Here is a 26,436-nt window from a genome sequence, read left to right on the forward strand (position 1 = left end):
GCTCGAGTGAGACCGAGGGCTCAGACTGGACCCTGCAGGGCCAGCTGCTGGGGGCTCGTGCACCCTACGGGCTCCGGGTGGACGCCAGGCCTGGCTGACCGGGGCGTCGTGACACATCTTCTCTCCTGAAAAGGTCCTGGCCCTGGACGGGGGGCGTCCTGGGGACAACTAACCCCGCACGGGGTGGTGTCCATGTCCACGCACAGAGGGACGACGGCCCTGGGTGCTGCCGGAGGGGCTGGGGGAGCCAGGAGCACCCTTCAGCTCCGCCACGCCCCCAGCAGCCACCCTCATCGGCCTCGGTGACATCGTCCGTTGCCATGGGAACGCTGCCAACTGAGCGGTGACTTCCCAGGCGGATCAGACTGAGGGGCCGGGCCTGCCGGGGTCTCGCAGCCAAGGGGGATGAGAGGAGGGGCCCTCCCGGAAGGTGGCGGTTCCCACCAGCCCCTGCACGGGCACTGGGGGCTGGGCAGGGTCCCTCCGTTGCTGTAGATGGAGGTGAGGAGGGGGCGGGAACAGCACAGGCCACCCTGGGCCCCCGGACAACGGGATCAAGGCCTCAAACCGGGGGCTCCCGGCAGGGGCTGCAGCCTGGGGTGGGTGAGCTTACCTGCCGGACGCAGGGCCAGGTAAACAGCTGGGCATGCAAAGGGCTCCTGCTTCTCCCTGCACGGCGGGCTCACGGGGGCTCTCAGGTCTGGGAGAAGGAAGTGCTTTCCCAACTTCCTGGAGCCACTGCCCTGGCCCTGGGGGGCCCAGCCATCCCTGGGGGCCCATCACAGCGCCCCACCACTCAGCACCGATTCTGCTGCCCCAGACACCTGCCCCATGCTCACGGGGACACAAGGAAGCAGGAGTGTGGGCCTGCACATCCATACGTGGACACAAGTGGAGATGGGTACACGTATGTGTTCACACAGGTGTTCACACCAGCTGTGGACAGTTCACACCTGCACACATGATCATTTGCACACGCATCTGCTTACACGGAGCCATGCTGCTCACCTGCGTGTACACGCTGTGCACGCAGACCTCTGTATGTGCACACAATCCTGGCTACGGGCACACTGGCCGTCGGTACCCGGAGCAGTGTGTGCACATGACTGTCTGAGCGTGCCGAAACGGATGTCCTCTGAGCCAGCCCTAAAGGGACACTGTGTCCCCGCTTTCCTCCTAATCCAGGTTGACTGGACACAAGAGAAGCCACAGGACTGCCCCCAGACCCAGAAAATAATGGGACCCGAGAAGAAAGGCTCATGGGAGGGAGGAGCCACGTCTACTCTGGTCAGTAGGGGCTGGCTGTGCGGAGTCATTTCCTGGGGGTCCCCAGGCCCCCAAGGAGGGTCAGGGATGGGCATGCCCAGCCAAGTGCAGGGGAGCCTTACATAAACCCATTTTACAGACAACGAAACTGAGTTTCAGAGTGGCCCGGCAGCATCGCAGCCTGTAGCAGCAGAGCCAGGCCTGTGCACCCCGGAGGCCTCGCACAGGCTCGCACCCATGTGCCAGATGGGGCGCCTGGGAAGGAAAAAGGCGCACACTCAGCCCTGGCCGGGGCTCGCTGCTATAGTCTCTCCTTTAATTGCACCCCTCCGCAAGGCAGGAAGGAAGAAAACGCCCCAGCTTCCAGTTAAGGAACCAGGACATCACAGAAAGGAGGGAACGTGCCCAAGGTCATGGAAAGTCCTGGGGCCGGGGAGGGGAGGGGGCCTCGAGGGGGAGCTCCCCAAGGGCCGGGACCGCCCCCCTGCTGCCTCCCCTCAGCCAGAGGCAGCTGCAGCCTGGCAAGGAGGTCACTGGCCCCGCTGCTTCCTGTTTATGATGCAGCTAATATATACAATGAGAAGCAGAAGCTAACGTAATGCAATTTTCCATGTTTAGAGCATTATGGCGCTGGCCGCCTCTGCTGATTAGCTCCGACTTTTCTTGGCCGTCTCTTCCCCAGCTCCGCTCAGATGCACCCCTGCCCCCCAACCCAGGCTCACACACGCCCCCAAGCCCCCCAGCCCCACTCCCTGTGCTCGCTTGCAGGGCACGGCTGGGGAGAGGGGAGCCCGCCCCAGGGATGGAAGCCGAGTGGATGCCAAGGGCTGGGCAGGGCAGGCCCCTCGCCCAGGCCGCCCCAGCTGCCTGGCCCTGCAGCCGCTAAGTGGTCCCAGCCGGCGCCCACTTTCCGTCCCTCGTCCGGTCGTCACACGAGCCCATGCTCCAGGCGTGTAAACTGAGGCCCCGAGTCGTGAAGGTCGCAGAACCAGGCCTGGCTGCCTCCAAGCACAGGCTCCTTTCCAGCCTCGAGGCCTGAGCCTGGGTGGGACGCCAATGCCCCGGTGCCCAGGACACCTCTGCCCCCCCAACCCCCGCCGGGGCCCCACGTGCCCACCCCACCCAGAGCTGGCCACGCGGGCATACGGCGCTGTCAGGGATGCAGAACTGGCCTTTATCCACCTCGGCGATTGTGCCGTGGCACCTCCCTGCCTCCCTGAGGCACCCGTGGCGCCGGCCCGCGCTGCTAAGGCCTAATGAGCTGTGAAGGGCCATTTCTCAAAGTTAAACATTTCCCGGGCTCCCCAGCCCAGCCTGGTTGTGGGGCCAGGGCAGCCGATCCCCCAACTGCCGTCTCCCTGCCCACCGGGTGCCGCAAGAAGCTGCCCAGAGCAGCTAACCCGGGGCGGGGGACAGGCCGGAATCCCAACCTCACACCTCCTTGGGCTGTCGCCACCCCCATCTTACAGATGAGGAAACGGAGGGAAGAGGCTGTAAACCCCCTCATGCCAGTCCTACCCCCGGCTCTCACCCAAGTCTCCACCCCCAGGGCCCAGTGCAGACTCAGCACACAGCAGGTGCCCAATAAATGTTTCCTGAGGGTTGCAGCGAGAGGCAGGAGCCCAGACTCCTGGATCAGTGCTCGCTCCACTGCTTCAGCCCGAGAGGGTCCACAATGACCCCTGCCGCTGAGGATGCCCGTCAGCTCCCCCACCAGGGGCCTGGCCCCAGGCCCAGAGCCCACCTCTCCTGCACCCGTGCACCGTGGAGGAAGGAAGCCTGGACTCTGAGTCCCAGCTCTGCCACTTCCTGGCTTACCAACCTTGGGCAAGTGTTTCTCGGCTCTGGGCCTCCGCGTCTCCATCTGTAATTTGGTGACACTTGTCACTTGTCTCTTCGACTCCCATTTCCTCCATGCCCCTGCCCGTCCTGACCTTGTCCTTTTCCAGTCCCCGAAGGTACCAAGAACCATCCGTACTCCTCCCCTTCCAAAATGAAAGCTGTGCTCAGGAAAACAGCCTCTATCAGTCAGTCACACTTTAGTCTGAAGTTACTGGGCAGTCCCTGAAGAGACAGTGTGGTGCAGGGAAGATTCACTCCGCTGACCGGCTGGGGGGGCTTGTGCAGGCCACGTCACCTCGCAGGGCTGTGGTTTTTCACCCGGGTAGTGGGGATGTTTATAAACTGTATCTCAGAAAGCTGGGTCGAAGAATAAATGAAGTATCTGTAAAGGGCTTGGCACAGTACGTAGCAGAGAAAGCACTCGATAAATATGTGGCTTTTTCTACTACTGCCCTAATTCTGCTGGGAAATAAGGTCTAGAAGAGCATTCACCTAAGTGGATCTGGATCTTGGGGCGTCCAGGGTCCCTCTGAGAGGTTTCTTCCTGCCTCCCTGCCCCCTCCACACTCAGCAAACCTGCGGTTTGGCCCCATCTGTTCCCACTCGGGAGAACAGGTCAGGGAAGCCCGAGTGTTTCCTCCCTCCTGACGACATCCCTCACCCTTTCCGCCCAGGAGGCTCGTGGCCCACTCCATACAGTGCCTTCTGACCTCCTCTGCCCTCCCAGACTGGCAGTGAGCAGTGACATCACGGGACTGGGGGCAGATGGAGCACAGGTGGGATGGGAGAGAGACCAACCCCAGGAGAGGGGCAGGGAGACCCAGAGTCCAAGGCCTGAGGACCCTTGAGACAAGGAACCCAGATGCAGATAGAGACCTCTGGTCTGAGAAGGTCCTCGAGAACTGATTGCCCACCCTCATCCCCATGTATCATTTTTTAGATGAGAAAATTGAGGCACAGGAAGGCAAGTGATTATACAAAGTTATGTAGTGATGTGGTTGTACCTATCCATCCATCCATCCGTCATCCATCCATCATCCATCTATCCATTCACCCATCCACCCACCCATCATCCATCCATCTGTCCATCTATTCATCCATCTATAATCCATCATCTATATCAATCCATCATCCATCCATATGTCTTCCATCATCCATCTATCCATCCATCCATTCATCCATCATCTATATCCGTCCATCATCCATCCATCCATTATCCATCCATCTGTCCATCCATCATCCATCTATCCATCCACACATCCATCATCCATCTATCCATTCATCCATCACCTATATCCATCCATCGTCCATCATCTATATTAATCCATCATCCATCCATCCATCATTCATCCATTCTATCATTGATATGCATCATCATTCATTCATCTGTCACTCGATCAGCCATTCATGTATTCATTTATCATCTATCATTCATCCATTTTATCCATCATCCATCCATCCATCCACACACCACCTCCCCATTTACCCATCAATTCATTTATGAAGCACACCTGTGCTAGAGCTGGAGCCCGGGTCCCTAATCCTGACCCAGTGCCCTTTCCATGACACCAGGTGTGTGACCACCCAGTAACTTCAGACTAAAGTGTGACTGATTGATAGGAGGCTGTTTTCCTAAGCACAGCTTTCATTTTGGAAGGGGAAGAATACAGACAGTTCTTGGTACCTTCAGGGACTGGAAAAGGACTCAAGGGGCCTCCTATTGAACCTGATCAAGACCCTCCCTCTCCATGTAACCTTCTCCACCTGTTACGGGCACCTGACTACTGAGGTTTCAGACTGGGCTATGCCAGGAAGTTTGCTGGCTCAGATGGCTGTAAAGGGACAGTGAAGTTGGGGGATTTGACATAATAATGAAAGATACAGGTAGGGATACAACTTGCCTTGCCACCAATTCCACAACTCCTCAAGGATCTGGGCACCAGGCTCCAGCTCCGGCCAAGCGAGGAACAGGACTGCTCAGCCGAGCTCTCTTCAGATCCCAGGGGACAGGGTCAATCTGCAATCCCAAACGACACCAGACACCCCAGAAATGGGTGTGTGTTTCCTTAGCAACCCACGACCATGGGGACTGGGCAGGGAATCTGTTTCTCCCATGCCTCGCCCGTCCCTGCGCCCCTCACTTGCCCGTCTCTACTCTCCACCCCCAAACCCAATATATGACCAGGGTGGTAAGACCTGTGCTCACTCACCCAGGCTTGCAAGCACCCTCAAGCATGAAGGGCACATGCGTGTGCATTCGTGCAACACAGGGTGCCACGTGGAAAGGCCACGTTAGAAATGACGTCCCTGCTCAGCAATCAAAAGGGACCAACTATTGACAAGCACAACAGCTTCGACGGATCTCCAGGGAACGATGCTGAGTGGAAACAAATCCAACCCCCAAAATCATGCACGGTGTGATCCCATTAATAGAACATACTTGAAATGACAAAAGTACAGCAATGGAGAACAGCTCTGTGGTTGCCAGGGAGGAGATGTGAGTACGAGAGCGAATAAGAGGGACACGTGTGGTGACCGAATGTTCTGTATCTCACCGTCTGAATGTCAATTCCCGGCTCTGACACTGAACTACCGTTTTGCAAGATGTTACCCCTGAGAGAAACTGCGTAAAAGGCACCTGGGATCTCTATTGTTTCTAACAACCTCACGTGAATCTACAATTATCTCAAAGTTAAAAGTTTAGTTAAAAATAAGTAAATCAGCAAAACAATGCCACCGGAAAAGGGTGGTGCTTCCAATAAAAGGTGTAAGATCAACTGGATTAATATATACAGGAAGACCTGAAATTCAATCCCTACCTCATACCATGGACAAAAAAATTAATCCCAGGTGAACTGAAGGTCCAAATGTCAAATGTAAAGCCATAAAGCTTCTGGAATGTTACATGGAAGAGCATCTTCAAGAACTTAAGTGAGAAAAGATTTCTTTAACAGACACACAAAAAAAGCTAACTATTGGACTACATTAAAATAAAGAACTTCTCATTAAAAGAGATCACCGGAGGAGTGAAAAGGTGAGCCAGAGGGTAGGTGAAGATTTTTGCAACTTTTATAATAAAAGAAGAATTTATAGCCATGTAAAGAATTTCTACAAATCTATAAGAAACAGACAACTTGCCAGAAAAAGTGGAAAGAGTCTTGGACACTTCACAAAATATAATACCCAAATAGCCACTACCTTTAAGGAAAGTGGCCACCAAAGAGCTAAAATTAAAGGGCTGACAACGTCAAGTGTTGACAAGGATGAGGAACAAGGAAATCACTCACATATGGCTCACGGGAGTATAAACTGGTACCACCAATTTGCAAAGCTGTTGGGAAATATCTACTAAAATTTAACATAGGCACGACGGATAACCTCACTGCTAGCGTCTGTCCAGAGAAGATGAGTGCAGATGTCCACCAAAAGGCAAGTTCAAGAGTGTTCATAGCAACCCCAGCTTGTGGTCGTGGAAAACTGGAAACAACCCCAATGTCCATCAACAGGAGGATTAATAGATGAAATACCATTCAGGATTGAAAATGTACAAACTGCATTACATCCTCATCAATGGATCTTGCAGGTAAGAGAATCCTGCCTCAACGGACCACATAACGTGCAGTTTCACTTACATTAAGTAAAAAACAGAAAAAACTAATCTATGGAACTAAAAATCAGGAAAGGGAGGAAAGCATTTGCTTCTGAGGAAGACAGAAGGCTACTGATCACAAGGGGATGTGGGGGGTGCTTCTGAGAGGCAGGTGATGTTTTATTTCCTGACCTGATAGCTCCCACCTGAATTTCTCTTTTTGATAATTCACGGAACTATCCACATTATTTTTAAGTTTTGTTTTTAAAAGACAGCACCATGGGGGTGGGACTTCCAGCATGGTGTGAGAATGTCACCAAACTGCCCTCCTCCAAAAAACAAACATAAAACTAGGCAAAATTATTAAGAACAACAGCTTCAGCATCCTAGAAACTGGCCAACGGCAGTTAGAAACCTACTTCGGACAAGACGGGGGAACCTGCGGTGTTCTCACCCCCACCCCAGCCCAGCCGGTGCGGTGGCTCCCACAGGGGACGGCGGGCAGGTTGTCTAAGCCGGAAGCTTCACTGTCAGAGGAGCTGATTCGATTTGGAGCAGAAGGTGAAGACTCGCGTTCAGCAGCACTGTCAGCAATAAGCAGCAATCTCGGGGGCCAGTGGATGAGGAAAGCCAGTGATTCACAGCTTCACCTGTGTTCCCGGCTGGAGCAGACTAGCCAGGAACTCGACAGGGAGGTCCATGAAATGCGACAACCACGACAACCACGGAGGTGCGTGATAAGCTCTCACTTAAACCCAGCTGGCTGGGACAGCAGCAAGCTCAGGGGAGAGTGGGGAGGGCCACACCTGCTCCCACCGACATGGCCGGAGGAAGTGAAAACCAGGACAGACTTTGGAACTGCCTGATCCCTGTGCTCCTAAACCCACACACAGGTGCATCGGCAGAAGGGGGAGCCCACCTGGCTCAAGGTGTGAGGACACAACCTCTGACTGGCCACTAGTTGACCGCTAAGCTCTGCAGACACAGTGGTGATCCCAGGAAGCCAGAATTAAACATAAGAGCAGGGATTTTTAAAAAAGGAAAATAAATAGAGACATGGGTGGTCACACATTAGAGGGAAACGGATTCCACAGATTCAGTCCAGGCAAAAGCACCCAGCAACCACAGCAACTCTCAGGGGGAAATCAGAATCCAGAGACGCAGCAATTTTTATCTAAAATGTCCACTTTCAATGCAAAATTACAGGACATGCAAAGAAACAGGAAAGGGTGACCCATACTCAGAAAAAAATCAGTCAGTAGAAACTGTCATCAAGTGTCTTCAGATGTAGTATACGGCAGACAAAGACTTCAAAGGAACGAAAATAATTCTGGCAAAAAACAAATGACAACCGTGTTTAAAGAATTAAATGAAAGTACGATGGCAATGACTCCAAAAGTAGATGAGGAGACAGAAATTATTTTTTTTTAAATGAAATTTTTGGAGTTGAAAAGGACAGTAACTGAAGTAAAAAAATTCACCAGAATGGCTCAAGAGCAAATTTGAGATGTCATAACAAAAGAATTAGTGAACTTGAAGAGCGACTAATAGAAATTACCGAATCAGAAGAACCGAGGAAAAAATAGAGAAGAAAAATGAACCAAGCCTCAGAATATGCGGGACCACATAAAATGCAGCAACATATATGCGATGGAAGTCCCAGGAGAAGACTGAGAAAGGAGGGCAGGAAAAATATTTGAAGAAATAATGGCCCCAAACTTCCCAAATTATATGAAAAACATTAATCTAAAGACCTAAGAATATCAACAAACCTCAAGTACGACAGACACAAAAAGATCCACATCTAGATACATCACAGTCAGACCGTTCTAAAGACAGAGAAAGTATAAAAAGTGATTCATCGTGTACAGGGAACACCAACGTGAATAACAGCTGATTTCTTGTCAGAAGCAGCGGGGGTGAGACGGCAGTGCAAAGGCCTATTTAAAGTGCTGAAAGAAAAAACTGTCAACCAAGAACTCTATATCCCACGAAATTTTCCTTCCAAAATGAGGGAAAAATAAAGGCATTCACAGATAAACAAAGACTGAAAGAATGTGGTGCTCCTAGAAGTCCCTCAGGCTGAAAGGAAATGATGTCAGAGGGTGAGTCAAATCCACAGACAGACACAAAGAATACCAGAAACGAAAAATACTGGGCAAATAGAAAAGACTCTATAAATACATTATTTTATTTTTCCCTTAATTCTTTAAAGAACATAAGAATGTATAAAACAATAATTATAACATCATACTGGGCTTTTAATGTATGTTGATGTACTATCTATGACTATAGTACAAGTTATAGGGGAGAAAATGGAGCTATACTGAAGTAAAGTTTGTATATTTTACCAGAATTATGTTAGTAATAACCTGAAATACACTAGAATTAGTTAAAATGCATATTATAATCCCTAGAGCAACCACTAAGGAACAATTTCAAAGAAATACAGAAAAAAAATCAACAGAAGAATGTAAATGGTACACTAAAAAATATTCATCTAACACAAAAGAAGGCAGTAAAGGAGAAATACAGGGGGAGATGAGAGACACGAGACATGGAAAACCACTAAGGAAATGGCAATGATATTAAATAAAAATTACATTAAATATGAATGGACTAAACAGCCCAATCAAAAGGCAGAGATTATCAGACTGAATTTTAAAAATAAGATCCAAATATATGCTGTCTGAAAGAGTCACACTTTAAATTCAAATGTACAAATATGTTGAAAGTAAAAATATAGAAAAAGATACGTATCCAAACAGCCTTAAAAAAAAAGCTGGAGTGGCTAAACTAGTATCAAATCAAATAGGCTTTGAGACGAAGAATACTACCCAAAGACAAAGACAGGCATGTCACAGTGATAAGCCGGCTAACACATCAGGAAGATACAGCAATTATAAATGTATATTCATGTAACAACAAAGCCAAAAAAATGGGCAGAACTGAAAGGAGAAACAGACAATCCAACAAACAGCTGGCTATCTCCACTCTCACAGGACAAAAAGACAGAAAATCAGCAGGGACACAGAAGCCTTGAACGACACCTCCGCCAACTTGACGTACTGGCATTTGTAGGACGTTCCACCCAGCAGACCATGCGTTCTTTTCAAATGCACATTGTACATTTTCCAGGATGGACCATATGCTAGGCTACAAGTCAAGTCTCAGGAAATTTAAAGGGAATAGAATTCTGTAAAGCATATTATGGAATTAATAGAAATCAACAAAAGGAACAAATCTGGGAAATCCCAAATATTTGAAAGTCAAACAACATATTTCTAAATAATCTATGAGTCAAAGAAGAAATAATAAAGGAAATTGGAAGACATTTTTAATTAAATGAAAACAAAAAAAGAACATATTGGAATTTATTAGCTGGCACTAAAACAGGGCTTAGAGGGATATTTATAGCTTTAAATGCCTGTATCAGAAAGGAAGAAAAATCTGGACTCAGTAACATAAGCTTCCACCTGAAGAACCTGGGAAAAGAAGAGCAGACTAAACTCAAAGCAAGCAGAAAAAGAAACTATCAAGATCAGAGTTGAGATTGATGAAATAGAAATAGAAAAAAAATAGAGAAAAATTCGATGAAACCAAAACTTGGTTATTTGAAAAGATCAACAAAATAGGCGGACCTTCAGCTAGACAGATAAAGGGAAAAAAAGAGAGGACACAAGTTACCAAAATCAGTTATTAAAGAGGATACCACTATTAGCTCTATAGCTATTAAAGGGATTAAAAGAGAATATGATGAACAAACTTTATGCCAACAGATCAGATAACTGAGATGAGGTAGACAAATTTTTAGAAAGACACGAATGACCAAAACTGAACCAAGAAGAAATAGAAAATATGAATACACTTACAACAAGCCAAAAAAACAACAACAACAACAAAAGAAAACTGAATGATTGATTTAAAATATTCCCACAAAGTCCAGGCCCAGGTGACTTCAGTGACAAATTCTGTCACATACTTAAAGAAATATATCAAACCTCCACAAACTCTTTCAGAAAAAAAGAGGAGAAAAACTTTCTCACTTACTCTGAGATCAACATTTCCCCGATAACAAAATCAGACAAAGGCATCACAAGAAAAGAAAACAGACCAATATCCCTCACAAACATGGATGCAAAAACCTTAACAAAATATTAGCGAACCAAATCCAGCAACAAATAAAAAGGATTCTACAAGTGGGATTAATCCCAGGCATGAACGGTTAGCTCAGCCTCTGAAAATCAAGCAACACGGTACCCAGTATTAACAGATCAAAGGACAAAAGCCACACGATCATCTTAATAGATGCAGAAAAAGCGTTTGACAAAATCCAGCACCCACTCATGATGAAAGTTCAACAAATCGGACACCGAAGGGAACTTCCTCAGCCTGAAAAAGGGCAGCTGTGAAAGCTTCTGACGTGGTCGTTTAACGGCAAACGGCTGAAAGCTTCCCCTCGGGGGTCGTGGAGGGGACTCATCCTCTCCCACCGCCATCCCCACCGCGCTGTGCGTGCCAGGCAGCGCAATCAGGCAAGAACAAGAAATAAAAGGCATCCAACTGGAAAGGAAGACGTCAGACCGCTCTTACTTGCAGATGACGTGATCCCGTACGAAGAAAATCCTAAAGAATCCACAAGTCTTTAGGAAACAACAAAGAAAGTTGGCAAGGTCACAAGATAAAAGACGAATATACAAAAAGACTTGATTTTACTTCTCCATACCGGCAACAAACAATCTGAAAATGAAGTCAAGAAAACAACTCCATTCACGATGGTGTCAAAAAGAACAAAATACTTAAAAATCAGTTTAAGAAAAGAAATGCAATTAGCAAGACTCATACACTGAAAATGACAAAAACGTGCTAAGAGAAATGAAAAAGACCTAACGTGGAGAGACAGCTTACATTCATGGCCTGGAAAACAATGTTAAGACGGAATTCTTCCTAAATCGAGCTGCACCTGAAACTCAACTATCAAAACCCCAGCAGGCTTTTTTGTAGAAATTGACAAGCTGATCCTAAAAGTTATATGGAAAAGCAGAAGACCTAAAAGAGCCAGAATGATTCTGAAAAGGCGAACAAATTTAGAGGACTTAAACTGCCTGATTCCAAAACTTCCCTGGACAAATAGCCAACGGAACAGAATTGAGAATCTAGAAATAAACCCTCACCTCACAGTCGACTGGTTTTCAACCAGGGAGTACAGAAAATGTAATGCAGAAAGGGCAGTCTCTTCAAGAAATGATGTTAGATGTCCACATGCAAAAAACAGAAAACACGAAGACCCCAAGGGAACCTGGACCTGTACACAGCATTGCACAGATGTTAACTCAAAATGTGCTACAGACCCAGACACATGTAGAAGAAAAGGGAAGCTAGAATGATAAAACTTCCAGAAGAAAATGTTGGAGAAAATCATCAGGGCTAGACAAAGAATTCTTAAATACGACAGCAAAGACATGATCCACCAAAGGAAAAAACTGATAAATTAAACTTCCTTATAAATAAATGATAGTTCTCATAAGTAAAAACTTTTGTGCTTCAAGACACATTGCTAAGAAGATGAAAAGACAAGCTACAGACTGGGATAAAATATTTCCAAGTCATATTTCTGATTTATCAGACATGCAACCAGAATATATATATTTTTAAAACTCTTACGATAATTTTGAATGATCATGAAACTCAGCAAGACAAATAATCCAAATAAAATAGGCAAAAGATTTAAATAGACATTTCCTCAAAGAAGAAATACGAGTCCTGATGCATATTTGGCTTCACGAGAGATCAGGGAAGCATGAATTAAAGCGCAGGGGACCCAGCCCCTACTCGTCTGAGCCTCCATCCTCCAAACAAGACCAAGCATGCTGAGCGGAGAAACCAGAACCTCATCCATCGCCGCTGGGAACGTAAAATGGCACAAAGCACTGGGAAACTGGCGGTTTGTTAAAAATATAAAGTTAACTATGCCATGTGGCCCAGCAAGTCCAGTCCTAGGAAGGTGCCCACGAGAGGCGGAGGCCCCTGTCCACACACAGACGCGTGCACAAGTGTTCACAGCTGCTCCATCCGCAACTGCCCCAAACCGGACACAGCCCAGATGTCCATCGATGGTGTCCGAGGAAGGCAACCTGGAGCAGCAGCACAACGGACGCTAGTCGGCCACGCGGCCAGCTCCCGACACCTGCCGCACGGGGAGCCTGCAGAGCGCGGCGCTCGGGGGAAGAAACCAGACGCCCGTCCGAGTCCACTTCCAGGAATTGTCCAGAAAAGGGAAGCCTGGAGACGGAATGCCATGCCTGGAGGTGGGACAGCAAACTGGGGGCAAATGCGCGCCAGGGAATGCTCCAGGGTGAAGGGAAAGTTCTAGAACTGGCTGGCAGCAATGGCTGCACAGCTCCATGGATTTATGAAAAACCACTGCGCGGTACGGTCCAGCAGGTGGGCTCTGGGATGTAAAAATGACACCTCGACGGAGCCGCTAAAGGAGAGCGGCAAGGACGTCACTGCACGCCGAGCGGACACGGGGCGCCCCTGGGGTCAGACCCTCGCCCCAGCCTGAGGCCCGCCCGAGCCCCCGGCTTCGGCCTCTCCGCCATCCCGCAGCACTCGAAACAGGATGGACCCTGACCTCGGGGCCCCGCGCCACCCCGGGCTGCCAGCAGATCTGGGCCGCACGGGGCTCTTTGCCTTTGGATCCGGGGTCCTGAGCCCAGGTCCGGAGACCGTCCCCGAGCGTGCGAGTGAGCGAGCGACACACGCACGTGCTCCTGCCAGCCTCTGTCCTCTTGGGGCTGTTACGGGTGCACGGGCAGAAGGGGTGAGGCCATGAGAGCTCTGCACGCACGGGGCTTCCAGGGAGCGGGTCAGCGGACGCCGGGGCCAGCCCACCTGGGGGGCAGCAGGGGAGGAGGGGTCAGGGCTGAGGAGGTCGCAGGTCGTGTCATGGGGTAAGCGCAGGGGAGACCCCCCGAGGAGCCGGGGGCGCGGCTGAGTTTGGGGAGGAGGAGGATGGCTGGAGGACAGGGACGGGTGGCGGGTGGGACAGAAGGACGGACGGGGTGGGGGGAAGGCAGCCGCTGAGGGACCTGTCACCTTGGGGCCAGGTGGCCCTGGGCAGGAGTCCAGGAGTCTGGGCCACCCTGGGCAGCTCGGCCCTGCCAGCCTCTCACCTGTAAAACGGAGTGGGGGCTGGTGGCTGGGGGTGGGCGAGGGGGTCAGAGACAGGCAATGGGGGTCCGGCATCCCAGGCTGTCAGCCTTGGCCGAGACCCTCCACCTCTCAGTGGCTCAGCATCCCCCCACCCGGCCGTGGAAGGTCCACTGAGGGGCTGTGGCCCCCCCAGGGCCTGCCACACACACAGGACAAAGGGGAGGGTTTGGCTAAGACCACACGGTGGTCCCAGCTGTTTGGGGGCCACTCGCGGTCCCCTGAGGGGGGTGCACCCCTCTCCCCCAACTGCCAGGCCCGCCCCACCTGGGCCACCTGAGGGGAGAGACCCCTGCCCCACCACCTGCCCGGGCCCTTGATTCCCAGGGACCCGGGAGGGCAGCACGGGGCCTGCAGGGCACAGTGAGCCGGCACGAGCCAGCCCGGTGGGAGCCTCCCCTAAGACTCTGCCGGTGGGGCCAGAGGGGCCTGGAGGCGGCTCAAGGAGGGGGTCCCACCCGCACACCTGCCCCCGGAGCCCTCAGAGGAGACCCCCTCCCCACCTGCCAGGCTGCACTGCGTGTGGTAGGCGTGCACACCTGGGGGTCTCCACACACAGCACACCTAGTCACGTGCCTACATGCGTGTTACGTGCATACGCATGTCTCTGTTTCAGACTGCACACGCATGTGTGTGTGTCAGACTGCAGGTGTGTACACCCATGTGTGTGGACAGCAGAGCAGGGTCACGTGTCAGATTGCGTGTGCAAACGCGGGCCTGTCAGTGTACGTACATGCACCCATGGGCATGCCAGGTGCACGTTTACACATGTGTGCACGCGCCTCCAGTGTGCGAGCCCCAGCTTGTGCCTTGCGAGGGCAGCTCCGGGGGCTGGGACAGCTGGTGCTCCGGCCACCCCTGCTTGGTCCCTGGCTCGGGCGGCAAGGCCGGCATTTCTAGTGGATTGTTCGTCTAAAAAACCGTCTCCGGCGAACCTCAAGCTTCAGATCTAATGTGTTCTTACTCAGTGGAGACACTGTAAAGCTAGACCGACTCCCGGCCCTGCCCCGGCCTGCCCCGCCCAGGCCCAGTCAGCCCTCCAGCACCAGGGGATCCAGGGCTCGGCCCACCCAGAGCCCCAGAGCACCGCACACCCCGCCGTCCCCCAAGCACGGCTCTTGTCTGCAGCACTGGCAGGGCTTCCTAAGCTGGAACAAGCAAACGACACGTTCACCAGCAACACTTCAAACCGAAGGCGTTTCCGCTCCGAGCACGTCCTGCTCAGCAAACGGTTGTCATGACACCCACATCCGCTGCCCAGGGGCCAGGCAGGGCCACACGAAGACCCCAGGCACACACGTGTGCACACTGTAGTGCACACACCCACGCAGGGACCCGGCTCCGACAGGTGCGTCCCCAGCAGAAAGAGAGCGCAAGGGATGCCCAAGGGTGGTTCGGGGTCAGCACCACTTCGACGGCCCTTGTTTTGGGGTGTTCATGTCTCCTCGGAAACTCATCTCTGAAACGTTTATGGATGTCAAGGGAAGGCCAGGATTTGCGTCACCCGATCTTGTCCTCCAGGGAAGTCATTTCTCTTTTGTAAGGGACAGGAACGGGAAGATGGGCTTTGCGCACAGAACGCTTTTCCCCACGGACCGCATCTCCGATTCTTAAGGAAACGCCAAGGAGGAAGCCACACATCTCCCCGTCTCCCCTCGACCACGGCCGTCCCCTAACAGCCCCCTGCCCCCCACGGCCCGACAGTCCCTTCTTCACCCTCAGGCAGAAGGACTTTTGAAATGTGCAAGTCACCTGGCCTCTCGGCTGCCTAATTCTCCCCAACGGCCCTGGATCGGCCTGCCGCCCAGGTCTCCCCTGCCCCCCGCCCCCAAGGCCAGCCCCTCAGGCCCTGCCGTCCCTCCACCCACCTCGCTGGCTGCCCCCTTGGGGCTCTGCACGGGCCGCTGCCTGGCGGGGTTGAGAGAGGCCCCAGGGCCGAGGCGAGGCTGCCCGGGAGAAGCCGGAGCTGCAGGGCACGCAGGGCCGCACGGGGCAAAGTCAAAAGCACGGGGGTCTGTGCGCGCCAGCAGCGGCTGCACCTCTTACAGGACGGTGCCGACAATTTAGACTCACCAGGTAGCGGCCATCCGCCCAGCCGGCACCTGACGGAGGGGGTGCTGAGGCCGGCGAGGGTAGGCGACCACCCGAGATCACACATCACCTCTGCAGCTCCACCTGGCCGGGGGTCCCTGGAACTGGTCTGGCAGAACAGGGACACCAGGGCCAAAGCCCCCCACGGCCCAGCCTGGCCCAGGGAGCAGGTCCCGAGGGACCCCCAGCCCTTGGGGAGACCATGCAGGGACGGAAGGGACGGCAGAAAGGGGGCAGAGGCAGAGAGCCAGCCGTGCAGATGACGCCGGCCTGGCAGGGGTCCGGGGTGCGGGCATCTCCCGGTGCTGGCCCCGCCTCAGGGCTGTTAAGGCTCGTGGCAGCCACCGAGGACTCCAGCCCGGCCCAGCCCCGTTTCCTCCCCGGGCCCGCTTGGCAAAGCCTCTCTCTGCAGCACAATGAGGAGCCTGGGAAGGGCCCTCCCCAGTGGTAGGGCCATGGCCCCTGTCATCGATGTGGTCCTTGGGCCCCTGCCAAGGCCACTGACAGCCATCCTCGTCCCCCTGTGGGAGCGCGTGTGCATCTCTGCTTATCAAACCAGAGGGAGTAAATGACTAAGGGGCGCCTCAGCTCGACCCTGCTCAAAATGAAGCAAGGGCCTCTCGGGGAACAGGAGGGGGCACTGGCTCTCAGCCCCTCACAGGGCCCCCTCCCATCAGGGGGGTGTCCAGAGCTGGGGGCCTGGGGACAGATCTCCTGGGGACAGACGCCCACCGTGTGTCCCTGGTGCTGCCGAAGGGCTCTCGGCACAGTGCTCGCTGGACTGCTCTGTAGAGGGAGCTGTGGAAGGGGGTGGGCAGCAGGGACAGGGGCTTCTGCAGCAGGGCAGGGGTACAGCGGGGCCGGTTGGGGGGTGCAGGGAGCCAGGTTGAACCTGGGCTCTGTGGCCAGCTCTGGCCTCAGCTTGCTTCCACTTTCCTAGTTGGGCCTCAGTGTCCCCATCTATTAAATGAACACTTGAATCAGAGGCCCCCCAAGTCCAGAGGACACACTCTGCCACCAGGAGGGGCTGCTGGGCCATCCAGCGACACCACACCTCCCCTCCTCCTCCACCTCAGCCCCGGGGACCTGCACCAGGCAGGGACCCTGCACTGCAGGGCCCGCGCCCGCCCTGCTCCCACTCCCCATAGGCATCTGTATCTGCGGGTTCCTGTGCTGGGTGCCCCCCTCTGGGACACCCCAGGGAGGAGCCCTGAGGGCAAGACCAGCTGTAAATCCTGGGGAACTAAGGCTCATTACTGGGGAGGAAGGGAGGCCACCAGGCTGAGTCATAGGGATGGGGGTCTCCCACAGCCCCAGCAGAATGGGCAGAGTGAGAAGCTTGGTGCAGGTGGGACCCCAACACCCAGCCCCTGGGCCCGCCTCCATGACTCAGTTTCCCCACCTGCTGCTCTCAGACCCCCAGAGCCTGCAAGAGGGGAGCCAAGCTGTGGGGCCCTGCCAGCTCTCTCCAAGACAGGGCCCAGCCTTCCACGGAGCAGGCCTGGGAGTGCTGGCCGCGTGACCTCGGGCAGTGCTGGACCCAGCTGGAAGCATCCTCGTCACCTGTGTGTTTACATGTCTGCCATCTGCCTCCCAGTCCCCGGCACAGAAGCCCCACACGGGCCGGGCCAGGGTCTCCATCCCAGGCCCCGGGCAGAGAGCGTATCAGGGCCTCAACATGAGCTGACTCAGCCCTGGAGGCTCTGCCAGCTCAGTGCAGGGGTCTCTGGCCCTGCCCCCAAATGCCACACAGCCCCAGGGTGGCCTCTGACCCCGTCCCCATGAGGCCAGCAGGGAGCTTGGCAAAGCAAGGCTCGCCCGACAGACCAGGGGCAGGGCCAGGGTGGGGGTCTGTGGGGGGCAGACGGCACAGGCAGGTCCAGAGGCTGGCAGAGTGCCCACCGCTGTCTGCCCGCTGCCCACTCACCTCTGGGGCTGCCGGCTGGCACCACAGGTGCCCGGGGAAGCCAGGCCCCCCAGCTGCTGTCACCTGACCTCACCCAGCACAGCAGGGACGCGGGACCCCTCCGCCCCCACCTCATAGCGGGACCTCGGACAGTGCCCCGCCCTGCCCCGGCCTCAGTCTCCCCATCTGTGCACAGGGGTGCTGGAATGGACCCCCCCAGCCAGTCCACACCTGTGTTTCCATTGGACGAGCTCCAGAGTCTGTGACAGAGGCAAAGGAGGGGGCTGTGGGGGCCGGAGGAGGGGCTGGAGAGGTGACAGATGGCTCCCAGCCCGCTCCAGCTTCACCCCGGGAATTCCTCAGCCCTAGAGACCCACCTCCCACCGGTTGCTCACCGGCATTTTCACACTGCCCCTCCCAGGGGCATTCACACCTCTCCCCACGGGGTAACTGGTTTCCTGCAGAGACAGACAACACCCCAAGCCCATGCGCCTGGGGCACAGCACCCGAGTCTTGTCGCTCAGGCACAGGGTCCTCCTTGATGGCTACTGGGCCCCAGAGGGGGCAGGGGTGGTGGTGGGGGGCTCGACCAGGGAGAGCTGCAAAGGGGGGTTTCATGTGTGTTTAGAAAACCCCACTGAAATCCAGAGCTGGGGTGCAAGGAGGCAAAGCAGACAACAACGACACACTTGGGGTCCCAAGATCAAACCTGGGTCCAAGAGGGGGGCTGCTGGGCCCGTGCTCTGGGGCCTCAGCCACCTGTTTCCTCCTGGGGGGCTGTGCAGCGGTGGGAGCTGGGGAGCAGCAGCCTCTCCCAGCCCAGGTGTGGGGCGTCTGCTTGGGAAGCACTTTGAAAACTCGCTGAGCTTTCCAGAGGGAGCCCTGAGGGGTGGGGGTGGGGGCTGTGGGGAGGGACCCCATCCTTCAGGTGTGGGAGCCCCCACACCTCTCGGCCCCCCTGCAACCCCACTCCCCCTCCCCCAGCTTTGCCTGGGAGCCTGACTGGGGCCGAGGTTCCCTCCCGGCTGTTCTTAGACCCACTAAGGGCCTGCTGTATCATCCCGGATGACATGCACGCAGCCACCGGCCACCGCAGCCAGAAGGCACACACAGCTGCCCACAGGAGAGGGTCCAGGCAGCTGAGATGGGGGGGTGGCATGGCCCCAGTGCCCCCCAAGTCCCAACCTTTCTGATCCAGAGATCTCGAGGTCTTCCACCCACTAAGGGATGGTCAGATGTTCCTTGCTGTGCCCAGAAAATGAGGGGCCGGAGTTCCGGGGTCCCGGCCGGGCTCCAAACCTCTTCGCAGCCAGAGTGAAGGCACGTGCTTCCCTCTAAGGCCCGGCAGCGTGTCCCTCTGTCTCTGGGTGTGTGTCCTTTTCTGAAAAAGTGGGCTGGGGCCTGCGATCTGTTTCCCTGATGCTGAATGAATGAAAGGTGAAAGCAGAGAGAACGCAGGGCAGAGGAGGTGAGCCGCCGGGCTGGGCAGACAGGACAGGAGCATGTGCGGCTCTAAGACAATAACCCCCAGGGGCTCCGTTCCGTCTCAGCACTGGGCAGAGGCTGAAGTGCCCCTCTGGAGGCTGGGGAGCATCTCTAGGAGGCTGTGCTGGAGAGAAACGGAGCTGAGACTTTGCCTTTTCTATCTTCCTCTAGCTCTGTGCCCTTCAGAAGCTCCTGTCCCCAAGGTTCCCAGAACTTAGATCCTGGGAATGCTTTCTGCACAGTCCCCAGCCCAGAAGAGGGGTCAGCAGGACACACGGCCCCACCCAACACAGACTTTTCAAGGGTTCCCCTCTAGCAGGGAAGATGCTCACATCAAGATTTGCTGGGAGGTGCCCACCAGGTGGGGTCTCCAACCTGAGAGGGGGCTGTCTCTGTGCCAAGCCTGCCCAGTGCCCATTCGTTCCCCACAAAGGCTTTCCGGAGGACTTGTTTTCATCACATCCCATTGCACAGATGTGGAGACTGAGGCTCTGAGACAGCCCTGGCCCCAAGGTCACTCAGCTGATGCCTGGAAGAGTCTCCTCTGAGCTAAGTGCTGTCGGTCCCTGCAAGGAGGGGCACCCTGGGCAGCAAGCAGGTGGCCTGCGGATTTCAGAGGCTCTCCTAGGGCCCCTGTCTTTAGAGGCAGGTTGGGGCAAGGGGGCCAAGCAGCCCTGCAAAGCGGAATGATGAGGAGATCCGGTCCCAGGCTGGGGGTGGGGAACATCCACCAAGTAGGGAGTGAAGCCCCCCTTCCCTGTGCCAGAGGCCCCCAATGTGGTCGCCCCCCACTCCCACCCCGTGCGTGGCGGGACCATCTCCGGGGTGGGGGTGGCCACCAAGGGGGTCTGGGACCCGGGACCGAGGAGGAGGGGTAGTACCTGGGTTTCCAGCAGGGCAGGGCAGGGCTGCAGAGGGTCGACTGCGGGGAGCGGCTGCTGTGGGGAGCGAGCGGGACCGGGCTGCGAAGGGGGACGGGGGACTCGGGGGGGAGCAGGTGCTGGGAAAGGGGTGGCTCCCAGGGAGGGGGCAGCGGGGCGGGGGGCAGCAGCGACCAGGGCCCCTGGCTCTGCTGGGCTCAGCCCAGCGCCCGCTCCCTCGCCACCGCCGCCAAGTTGCTTCAACTTTGCCCGCTGCGCTCGGCTCGCGCGCCGGGTCCGGGGCGCACCGGGGACCGGGGGCGCACGGGGAGCGCACGGGCCGACGCGCAGAGGCGCGAGGGGCGGGGGCTGGCCACGCCACCACCGGGGGTAGCCGAGCCCCGCGCTCCCCAGGCCCCGCACCCCGGGCCGCTGGGAGCCGGGCGCCGCGCTTACCTGCCGGGCCCCGCCGCCGCTCCCGGGCTGCGCCCGCCGCCGCCGCCGTCCTTCAGGCTCTAACTTCGCTCTCGGCATTGAAATTCCGCCCCAGCGTCGCCCATCGATCTGCGCGCGGCCCCGCCCCTCGCCCGCGGGCAGGGGGGCTCTCGCGCGCCCGCCCTCCTCCCGCCCTCGCTCGCTCCTTCCACCCCCTCTTCCTCCGAGGCTCCAGTCCGGCTCGGTGGATCGCGCCCGCCCCTCTCCGGCCCTCCCTCGCTCGCCCGGCACTGCCCTCCTCGCCTCCTCGCTCCTTCTCGCTAGGTCTGCCGAGGCGGGAGGGGCTCGGCCGACGGGCTGGGGGGCGGGAGGGAGGGAGGAGGGGAGGGGGGAGGAGGGGCTCCTCCGGCCCCTTCCCCGCCCATCCCACCCACACCTAAGTGGTTGTGGAGGGTGGGGGGCGCAGCTCTCAGGGTGGGGGAGAGCGCTACAGCTGTTGCCTGAATGAGCTACCCACGACCCCCACCAAGGGCGGGGGAGACTTTAAGCAAAGACAAGGCGTCCTCAGGACCCTGGTCCGCCCCCAGACCCCAAGGAGGGCAGGGGCCCTGGAGACAGAGGGCACGACTGGGGTGCCCGGGGTATCTGCAAGGCAGGGAGGTGGGGGGGGCCACCTGGCATCTGTCTTGCTCTCCCAAGCCCTGGACGCCCCCCACCCCATTCCTTCCCTCATTCACCCCAACCTCTACGTTTACTTCGGCAGGGCTATATGCACCCTCAACCTCCCGGGTGCGGAAACCCCACTGTCTGCATGTTAGAGGTGGACAAACTGAGTCAAGAGCTGCGCAGGGACCTGCCAACACCACACAGACTCTCCAAAGCAGAGCCCTAGGCGGCCCCAGGGCAGCCTCAACCACCGGGCCGGAAGCCTCTGGACCCCTCGCTGGGCTGAGGGCAGGCCTCGGGGTGGCCCTGCCCGCGCCCCCCTGCTGCCCCCTCCGGCTTCCCGGCGGCGCCTCAGTAGCCCCGGCACGCTCCGCGCTCCCGGCAGCTGGGCAATTCACCCGGCATACAAAAGAGTTGACTCAATTCAAAGGCAGCAAATCAAGATCAATCCTATGGCGTGTGGGGCCGGAGAGGGAATGAGAGCGAAGGGCCCACAGCACAAGCCGGTCCTCCGCACCGCCCAGCCCCGCTGCCGGTGACCCCAGACCACCTGGGCCCAGAAGGTTCCACCGGAGCCGGAAGAGAGAGGGGAGTGGGCTCAGCGCCGCCCTCCCCGTGCTGGGTCTTAGGGCACCGGCTGGAATTCCCTGCAAGGGAGACTCCTCCTTCCTGCCCGGTGGGGTGGGTGCAGTCCTCGGGGGTCCCCGAGTTATACACAGGAACTGGGGGTACTGCCTGGCCAAGGAGCCACCTCACAGCTCCGGGGTCAGGGGTCAGGCACAGGGAAGGAGGGCAGGGGCCTTTTGGAGCAGCTGCGCTCCGCCGTCTCCCCTCGGCTGCCCCCTCCCCGACCCTGGCCCAGCTGCAGGCCAAGGGCAGGCCCTTGTTTATCCCCCAGTGGACGCTGCCAGACCGGGCTGGGGCTGCTGAGGCCCGGGGCGCGGGGGTGAAGGGTGCAGAGGCCTGGGCCTCCCCAGCTTCGGCTCCGACTGGTCCTCCCCCGGGTGTCTCTGGCCACTCTTCGAAGGTCCGAGGAAGCAACCTTCCAGCCTCGGGGAAAGAGTAGGGTCCCCACGAGCAGGGTCCCCAGGCCCTGCAAAAAGCCACGAGTCCACTGCCGTGCCCCTGGGAGGGGTGGTGACCCCCTCTTTGCTGAGCTCTCTCCCAGACAGCCTGGAAGCGCCGGCTTCGGGCCACACAGGGCGGATCTGATGAGCCTCCGGGGCACCTGCCCTGAGCCACACCCGGCCCCTTCAGGCCCCCCACCCCCGGTGGCCCTGAGTCCATCTCTGCTCATGGAGGCCCAGGCTGAGGTCTCCAGGGTCCCTCCCCGGCAAAGATGTGGCCACCCAGGGTGGAGGCTCAGCTGAGGGGGGCAGGAGCCCCACGGGAGTGACGGGGAGGGTCCCGGGAGCCGGCGGAACCGTGAGCCCGAGCTGGATGCAGCGCCGAGCTGGGTGGGGGTTTGGAGGTGCAGCCCATTGGGGGGCATGGGGGTCCTCCTGGCTGCACGGCCCCAACCCCGAGCAGAGGTTGCGCCTTCGGGCTGCAGCTCCATCCCCAGCGTCTCCGGCTGCCGCCCCTCCCCCGTGGCATCGGCAGCCTGCGTGTAAGTCATTAATTCTGTTAGAGACGCCGGTGCGAGGACATCTGTCAGGGACCCAAAGCCACGCTCCACGCCCCCCTTCCCTCCCCCAGAGCCGAAGAAAGAATGTGACACTTGGCTCGCTAGGGGTCGGCACTGCCCGATGGGGCACAGGAGCTCCAGAGGGCCTCAGCGTCCTGGAGGTAAAGGGGAGGGGGCCAGGCCTGTGGGCGGCCCCGGGGACAAAGATCCCCAAGCTGCCTGGGGGCCGGGATCTGCAAAGAGGGAGCTGTCCCCCAAATCGTCAAATCCAGGAGCCAAGCATTGGGGTGGGGTGGAGTGAGGAAATCCTCTTGGGCCTTTGGGGTGTGAAGGCCACGCTGGAAGAGGGACGCCAGGACACTGCTGCCACCCACCCCCACACCCCCACCTCCCCACCCCCACAGCCCCGCAGCCTCCCCTGCTCTCCACATCGCTCTCAGGAGCCTCCAGCCCTCTCTGCCTGCATCCCAGTGGGCTCAGAGGGGGTGGCTGACCCCAGGCGCCCCACACCCATCCCGCGGAGGACTCGGCAGGGACGGTGCCCGCTTCCTCCCACCCGCCAGGCCCTTGACGGGGCCGCTACAAACACCCCCTGCAGTTTAGGAGGAGAAAAAGTTCGGGGGGCGACATCCCAAGACAGGAGAGGAGAGCGTGGGCGGAGAGCAGGGGGCGGCAGAGAAGAGCGACAGCGCGGGGGCCCCGAGAGCTGGGGGAGGTCCCGACCCAACCGCGGCCAAGCCCAGCGCGCTCGCTGCCCCTGCCCGGGGAGGTGCGGGTCCCGGCGCCTATTAATAGCCGCGAGCCGGGTCCTTCCCGCCGCTCGGCCGCGACCGGGCCGGAGGGGGGCTCTGCAACCCCCGCGAAGAGCTCCAGCGGCGCGGGCGCTGCTCCCTCTCCGCCCCGACCAGGGGATGGGGGTTCCAGAATATGGGGGCGCAGCTCTCGGCCCGTTCGGGGGCCGCGGCTGCCACCGTGCACTTGAAGGCAGTACCCCCGGGTCCCCGCCCAGCCCGCCTGTCCCTCTCTGCGCGCTCCGGAAAGTTTCGGGGTCCCCGCGGCGCCTCCGAGCCTGGAGGGTCCGGAGCCCCGTTGCTTCGGGCCGCGGCGTCGGAGAGGGAAGTTTGTCCGGCCCGGGCTCCGGGCCGCCAACTTCGGGTGCGCACACCTCGGAAGCCGGGGGGTGCGGGGGGGTGTACCCCGGAGCCACGGACCTTACGCACCGCAACCGGAGCCCCACGGGCGGGAGGGAGTCAGGCCTCGGCGCGGCGGACGCGGGAGGACGAGGCTGAGCGAGCCGCCGGGGACCCCGCGCCCGCCCCTCGGCCCCCACCCAAAGAAAGCCGCCTCCCCGCCTCCCCCAGGGGCGGGAACCCCCGGCCCCGCGGCTGCGACAGAGGGAGCCCCCGGCGCAGCCCCGGCAGTCCCCTTCCTACCTGGGGGGCGCGGGGCCGGCGGGCGGCACGGTCACGGGCGAGCGGCGCGCGCGCCAGGTCCCCGCGCGGCGGCGGCTCGGCTCGGTGCTCCTCCTCCTCCTCCGGGCGCGCGGCCCGGCGGCGCCCCCTCCCCCCGGCCGCCGGGCTGGCCTCGGCCTGCGCCGGGAGCGAGGACCGGCGGGCCCGGGGCTGCGGCGCTCACTGCGTCAAGCGCGGGGAGGCGGCGGGGACCGCGCGCTGCGAGCCCCGGGCCGCCCGGGCAGGCGGGCAGTGGCCGCGCCGGGGACGCCGAGGGCCGGGCGGCGCGGGCGCGGGCGTGGTGGCGGCGGCCGCGGCGGCGCCGAGCTGGTGGCACATTCTTCCCCCGCGGGATCGAGGGTTTAATGTCGGAGCCGGAGCGGGGAGGGGGAGGGGGAGGGGGCCGGGGGCGGGCGCTCCCCGCGCGCCGATGGACCGGGGGAGGCCACAGGGTGCGCTGGGAGGGGGGTGGGAGCGAGCCGTGGGGCGGCGGGGGAGCTGAGGGGCAGCCTCGCCCCCTCCTCCCGGGCTGCCCGCGCGCCCCCGCCCCAGGCCCCCCGACCGCGCCAAGGCTGCCCTTCGGGGCCGAAGCCCCGGGAGGTCCAGGGATCGGGCTTTGGGTGGCGAGAGCGGTAGGAGGTGGGTACCTTGGGCGGGGACTGTTCACGCGCGTGTGAACACGGCCGTGCGCACACACCCGGAACCCGCGTGAAAGTTGTCCCAAAGTCAGCCCCGGTGGGGGCGCCCGCGGCGAGGGCCAGTGCCCAGCCCGCAGGGGCGGCACGGGCGGGGGGGCGGGGAGAGGGTGGGCGCGCCCCTGGGGCGCCACGTCCTCCCGGACTCCCTCGCCACCGAGTTGGCCCGAGCCCCCCCCCTGCCCCTCGACCTCTCCCCCCACCCCTCGCCCCTGCCCTGCCATCTGAGGGGAGGCAGGGGGCGTGGGAGCAGCCCTGGCACCTTCCGATGCCCGGGACGCTCGGTTTAGCGGTTCCCCCTCCCCCCAAGTCCCCACCCCCAGTCTCCTCCCGAACCCCAAGGGATCAGAAATCGCTCCCTCGGCCAGCCCCGGTGCCCTTCGCAACCTCTCCCTGCCCGAGCCCTCGCGGAGCGGAAACCCTGTCTCCCAGGGCGGCGCCCCAAGCCCACCGCCCCTTCCCCGGCCTGCGCGGTGTAGAAATCCCAAATCAGGCTCAAGGGCGCCCTCGCCCGGCTCTGGCCTGACCGCTCCTTCCCGACCCGCCGCCTCCCGGGCTGGGGAGCCCCGGACCCCCGCAGTCCTGGCGGCGCGGGGTGCGACCCTGTGGGCGCCGCTGCCTGCGGCGCGCCCGGCCCCACAGCCCCGCAGGCCCGCAGGCCCGCCCCGCCGCGCCGAGGAGGAGGGAAAGCCGTGCGGCAGTGAGCGCGGCCTAAGGACGGGGCTGCTGGGCCGGGGGGCCTGTCCCCTGGAGTCCCCGTCGCGGAGGAGGCTCCCGGGACAGGGGTGGGTGTGGCGCGCCGGGCGGCGAGCAACGGGGCCCAAGGCTGTGGGGCTGAGAAGGGGCACTCGGGGGCCCAGTCCGTCCTGAACTCCAGCCGCCGGCCCCTCCTTGCCCCACGCACCCCGCGCCACTGCCAGACTCGTCGTTCCCGGGGAAGAAGGGCAACCGCGACCCCGGCTGGGGACGGGGCCACCACCCTTCCCTTGGACCCCTAGGCCTGGAGGGTGACAGTCATTAAGGACGGAGCCAAGGCCTGCGTGCTGTCCTGTCCTAAGTTAGTGCGCAGGGGCCAGAGACCTCAGCAGGGCCTGCACCCCGGGAGCCCACGTGCCTCAGGGAGGGGGCTGCCCGCTCCAGTAGCCTGAGGTAGCCGAGGCGCACAGGCCCCTCTTCCCGCTGCCCCCACCTGGTGGAGCAGAGCTGCGTCCTGACCCAGACCCCTGACACTCGCCTGCCCGGAGGAAAGCTCTCTGACCAGGCCTGTGGGCCCCCACTAGGTCACCCCCTGGCTTATTCCTCAGCTTCTTG

At 58.7% G+C, this 26,436-nt stretch overlaps 2 protein-coding genes across 2 annotated transcripts in view; one reads left to right on the top strand and one right to left on the bottom strand.

Moving 5' to 3' along the window:
• ELFN1 (extracellular leucine rich repeat and fibronectin type III domain containing 1) overlaps nucleotides 1-20,344 on the bottom strand; it is a 64,370-nt gene extending 44,026 nt beyond the window's left edge. The window contains exon 1 of the mRNA XM_037814583.1: nucleotides 20,273-20,344. The gene's annotated coding sequence lies outside the window, so the exon portion shown is untranslated. The remainder of the gene's footprint in view (nucleotides 1-20,272) is intronic.
• A 1,484-nt stretch (nucleotides 20,345-21,828) lies between these two features.
• On the top strand, nucleotides 21,829-25,995 carry LOC119517195 (collagen alpha-1(I) chain-like). The gene is made up of 9 exons (XM_037813764.1): nucleotides 21,829-21,887; nucleotides 21,982-22,117; nucleotides 22,215-22,414; nucleotides 22,521-22,685; nucleotides 22,883-22,961; nucleotides 23,051-23,140; nucleotides 23,775-24,760; nucleotides 24,983-25,062; nucleotides 25,436-25,995. Exons 1-9 carry the CDS (start codon nucleotides 21,829-21,831, stop codon nucleotides 25,993-25,995), a joined length of 2,355 nt encoding a protein of 784 aa, XP_037669692.1.
• Nucleotides 25,996-26,436: the final 441 nt, after the last annotated feature.

Source organism: Choloepus didactylus, chromosome 21 (genome assembly GCF_015220235.1).
Source record: "Choloepus didactylus isolate mChoDid1 chromosome 21, mChoDid1.pri, whole genome shotgun sequence".
Classification (NCBI taxonomy): Eukaryota; Metazoa; Chordata; class Mammalia; order Pilosa; family Megalonychidae; genus Choloepus; species Choloepus didactylus.

What these genes read in the sequence shown, in the direction of transcription:
- LOC119517195 (XM_037813764.1), top strand. Translation starts at nt 21,829, where the DNA reads ATGAGAGCGAAGGGCCCACAGCACAAGCCGGTCCTCCGCACCGCCCAG. An exon ending in AGGGCCTCAGCGTCCTGGAG is followed by an intron (nt 23,141 to 23,774) that starts GTAAAGGGGAGG and finishes GCCTATTAATAG; the next exon opens with CCGCGAGCCGGGTCCTTCCC. An exon ending in GCCGCGGCGGCGCCGAGCTG is followed by an intron (nt 24,761 to 24,982) that starts GTGGCACATTCT and finishes CCCCCGCCCCAG; the next exon opens with GCCCCCCGACCGCGCCAAGG.